This window comes from Sceloporus occidentalis, unplaced genomic scaffold (genome assembly GCF_023333645.1).
Source record: "Sceloporus occidentalis isolate IW3139 unplaced genomic scaffold, rSceOcc1.0.p SCAF_23, whole genome shotgun sequence".
NCBI lineage: Eukaryota > Metazoa > Chordata > Lepidosauria > Squamata > Phrynosomatidae > Sceloporus > Sceloporus occidentalis.
The window spans coordinates 14299271-14304140 of record NW_028317003.1 but is presented as its reverse complement, the minus strand read 5'-3'; the positions used below and the strand labels follow the sequence as shown (position 1 = coordinate 14304140).

Genomic DNA, 4870 nt, shown 5'->3' with positions numbered 1-4870 from the left:
TCCAGATATCTTAAAACAATTCCTTTTGGAAGGACTTTTTGTTGTGGTGAATGGGTGTCATTGGTAGAAGAAAAAGCTCAAGCTGTGGGGGAGCCCTCCAAGTGTCCAGAGAACAATGCATGCTGATTACATGTCCGGGTCCCAAGAGTTACAGAGTGACCAAAGTGGGGTGGGGGCGAGGGGACAGGGTGATCATTTATTGGGGTGTATGTTTGGGGGGTTTGAGGTTCCTCACTCCAATCCATTCCTGTCTGTGGGGTGCAGGAGCTCCGGGGAGTGACAGGGCGGGCTGGCTGAGGGACTGTGCTCACTGTCGGTGTCGCTGCCCTTCTTGCCCCCGCTGCCCGGCCCGGCTGATCCCGCCCCTCCCCCACCACCCCCGGCGCTGTGTGTCTTAACGTGCTTGCTGAGGTGATCGCTGCGCATGAAGCGCTTGTTGCACACGGGGCAGGCGAAGCGCTTCTCCCCGGTGTGGGTGCGCAGATGCCGCTGCAGCTCGTCCGAGCGGGTGAACCTCTTGCCGCAGAAAAGCCAGTTGCAGACGAAGGGCCGCTCCCCGGTGTGCCAGCGCAGATGCGCCTTCAGGTGCGAAGTCTTGCCGTACACCTTGCCGCAGCCCGGGATGTGACAGCTGTGCAGCCCCTTCCTCCGCAGGCTGGCCCCGGCCGGCCCCAGTCTCTCTGCTTCCTGGCAGTTGGGACAATCACAGGTGGCCCTGCCGGAGTAACGCCTGGCCGAGGAGCGGGGGGAGCCTCCCAGGGGCCCTGTTGGTGCCAGCATGGTGCCGGCAGAGAGAGGGGAAGATGAGGGGTCTGGGTAGGAGCCGGGGCCGATCACTGGCTTAAATCCGTCCATCAGGTGTTGTCCTGCAGGGCTCAGTAGGTGACCAGCAGGTGTTCCCCCAGCTCCTCCGCCTGCTCCTCCGCCACCACCCCCAGCTCCTCCACCTCCTCCTGAGGTGAAGTGTCCCAGACCGGCTGCGCCGTAGTCCGTGCCATATCCGCCAAGGGGCGAGTGCAGGGAGCCTTGGAGGGCCCCTGGGTGCAGCGTTGCCCCAGCCCCGGGGCTCTGCACATCGATCCAGCCGGCGCCGACCTCCCACCAACTCGATGCTCCTCCTGCAGCCGCTGCGGCGCTAACCTCTCCGGGGTGTGAGGGCTTGAACCAGGACTCGTAAGGATGCGCCATACCCACCCTTGGGTAGATGCTCTGCAGACCGTCAACTGAAGCGTGCACCTTGGACAGGAATACGGGCTGATGGTGTGAAGCGGCTGCCGCTGCTGCTGCCGCCGCCGCCGCTGCGGCTTCCTGAGATCCCCCGCTCACCGGGAACACCGAATATTCGTTAGCGAATGGGGAGGCGGCCGATACCGAGCTACTGCCCCCTCCTCCTCCACCACCTCCCCCGCCACCTCCACTGGAGGAGGTCAGCGAGAAGGCGCTGGAGCCCGGGGACCCCGCACAGTTGAAAGAGTCCGACACTAGGGCAGCGGCAGCGGCCGCAGCAGCAGCAGCAGCCGCCGCAGCAGCCGCGCTGGAGGAGCCGCTACCACCGCGGGACGAGCCCCCGAAACCAGACAGCGAGCCAGAGCCGAGAGTGCAGCTCCCGGAGGAGGAGGAAGAGGAGCGCTTCCACGGGTGGAAACCCTTCCCGAAAGAGACCGAGGTGTCCGACAGGGAGGACGGGGACGGGCTGGGGCTGCCAATCTTGTTACAGGTGGCGGCTAGCATGGCCAGGGGAGTGGATCCCAACCGGGGCTCTTCCTGAGAGGGTGCAGAGAGAGAGAGAGAGAAGAGACACGAGTCAGTAAAGTCACTTATATCACCCATACAGAGTAGTTTGCCACTTCATACACGATCTTCACATACAACAAATAACACATTCAACAATACATTAAAAATGTAGACTCATTACGGTATTCTAGAGACCTTTTAGATTATTTAGAGAATATATATATAAACAATTTACAATATATATACATATATATATATATACATATATACACTCATATGCATACAAAATAAATCAGACGTGTTTCTTTCTTTTAAACATCATTAATATCCGAATGCAAAACATTTTCGTTCTAATTCTAATAATAAAACCGAAATCTCCCATCACAATCAGTAATTGTTACAGATCTTGTTTCCTTCAAATATTTTTGGTCTTGAAATCATCTTGCATTTCACAAATTTGTACACATTTCGCATTACAAAGTTATATTTTTATGTATTCGAAACCGAAACAGAGAACTACTCCTAAAACAATCAAGAAAGTTTCCAAGGGCTACACTGTTTCACGTGAAATGAACATACAACGTTTAAGACTTTAATAACTACACAAAATATTAATTTGTAAAAAAAATAAAAAATATTTTTTTTAGGAAAGAGGGTAAATTAAATCGAATCGGTGTAGGTATCTGGAATTTAAATGAAATTGATTTAAATTATTCAATAGCTTTGATCAGAATAGATGAACCCTTTCAGATTCTGTATTGATCAAATTGCCTTTCCATCAATTGGATCGCTTAAAAAAAGTTGCTCCGGTTCTATATTGTAGATCCGAGTTGATCACGATCTAAAACCTCTGTGCATCAGGCCAAGAAAAATAAAAAAAACATGAAAAATAAAGTAATAAAATACAAAATAATATTAACTTTAAAAATAAAATTCTGAATATTAAATAGGTTTAAAAAGAAGAGGATTTCACGTACCTGATTAGAGAAGACGGCTGAGAAAGATTATAAAAGCCAGCCGAATTTATTAAGAAATTCACAGTGAAGCTTTTCTGGAGTCATGTAAGAAGCCACTTCTCTCCAGAAACGTGATGAAAGCTTCTTGGTACAAATGCCCTTAATACTTTATCCTGACTCAAAGTGACTCTGCCCCTTTTTGTCTCCACTCCCTCATACTAAAGTACTCAATAGGAGACTGATAGCCCCTGTCTGGACCAGGGCTATTTTAACCCCTCTCCAATAGGCAGTTAGAAAAAAAGGGAAGGAGAAAAAAAGAAAAGAACTAATTAAACCAGCAAGAAAATCCTTAGACTCACCCCTAGTAGAGAAGTTGCCATCACAAAAGTGCCCTCAGAGGATCTTTTTTATATGTATAAATCAGAGCAGTGTTTTTTTAGAGGTGTGCAATACAATGATCAGATCCGCCCATCCCAGCACAATTGTAGCTCCTCTCTGGCTTTGAAGTACCGCTGACTCCCCGACAGCCAATCAGAGGTGCCGCTGGCTCGCTCGGACCTGCTGCTGAGTGAGGTCATCCCCAGTCTGAGCACTGCCCCTGGCACCCCTCCCTCTCCCCGGCAGAGGGGGCTCCAGAGACAAGAGGTAGAGAAACTAATACAATAACATTTCCCCAGCGGCTTCCTGCTCCCTCCCTCCGCCTCGATCCACTGCCGGCTCCCCTGCCCAAGTACCTTTTTCTTGATCCCAGCACATTTTGTGTGTGTGTGCATGTGTGCGATAATGGAAAATCTTTATGAATTTACTGATCACTTGTTGGATATGGAGTTAAAAGTCTCCTCTGTAAAGAGTTAAGCGATATATTCTTATACCTTTTAACACACACACATACATTTATAATTGTATATATATATATATATATATATATATATATATATATATATATAAATACATACAATTATTATTTTGTTTTGCTGCTGGGTTATAGTCTAGTGACTATTTCTCAGTGTAAGGAAGAGTAGTTTGCTCATTCAATAACGGGTGGAGTGGAACAATAACCCAGCAGTACATAGCGTTCTCACCAGGCATCAGGTGCTAAAGAGGTTAAATTGTTTGCAAATTGTTTACAAGTAACACTTCTACAAATTATCCATCAATCATCTATTATCTATCTATAAATGATCTATACACAGGCTCATATATATCGATTCTCTATCATAGGTTGTCTATGCTAATTATCACATAACACCTTGTATGCCGGTGTGTTGAGTAAGTATCGCTTACTACTTGAAGGGCTACTGTTTCATTATTATTAACCGTTTACTTGCCACCATTGCCATACGTGTTTTTCTCTCCCTCAACCCCTTCTTTATTTGCACTTTAGTTTTTATCCTCCCAGATGGACCCCGTGGATATTGATTAGGGGTGAAAGTTATACTGTCATGGTTGGAATGGCAGTGGGAAGTGAATGAATGAAGCGCCCTCTCCCCTTGCAGGCGGAGGGTTAACAGAAGAGCCGTGTTTATCTGTTCGGGCTGTCTCACTGATCCCAGCCTGTTGAGAAGGCGTGTCAGGCCGGCCCAGAAGGAGGAAGGGGCGGGGCGAGGAGGGGACTGCGTTTAACAAATAAAAAAGAATTAACTTCATTGCTTTGCTCTCCTTCTGTAATGATATTCATTCCCACAATGTAATGCACACTTGTTTAGATTTGGAGGTTTAACCTCTTCGCGGCCAACAGCCTGATGCAATGTTGCATAGCATGCCAGCAAAAGGGGTTAACTCCTGTCAATACTATCGAAACCGAATAAAGAAAGATGGTTTTGTTGTTTATTCGAACTGGAAGGAAGTTTTCATTTAACGGATACAACCAACGTGATCAGGATTTATTACCGGCGGTAGCTGTGATTATTAATTAGAGCATCTGACCTTTGTTAATTATAAACGATTATCAGGAGCATTATTTTGCTTTCCACTGCTTGTCATATTAGATTGATTATAGAGAGTAGCATAAATAAAATACTTTTCATACAACCATCCCCAAACAGGGCTTCGCTGTGCATCTATCTAGAAAAATAGTTATTTTGGTAAAGAATTGGCCTGATCTATTACATATTAGTATCTATCTATCTATCTATCTATCTATCTATCTATCTATCTATCTATCTATCTATCTATCTATC

At 47.0% G+C, this 4870-nt stretch overlaps 1 protein-coding gene across 2 annotated transcripts; it reads right to left on the bottom strand.

Annotated features, from left to right (window-relative positions):
* Nucleotides 1–231: 231 nt before the first annotated feature.
* LOC149300850 (transcription factor Sp8-like) lies at nt 232–3070 on the bottom strand. 2 transcript variants are annotated; one of them, XM_089484915.1, is made up of 3 exons: nt 3050–3070; nt 948–1764; nt 232–908 (listed from the first exon to the last, which is right to left on the bottom strand). In XM_089484915.1, the coding sequence occupies exons 1-3, from the start codon at nt 3068–3070 to the stop codon at nt 232–234; spliced, it is 1515 nt and encodes a 504-aa protein (XP_089341041.1). The 2 variants fall into 2 exon arrangements, with proteins under 2 accessions (XP_089341041.1, XP_089341043.1); XM_089484917.1 differs by having other exon boundaries at nt 232–905.
* Nucleotides 3071–4870: the final 1800 nt, after the last annotated feature.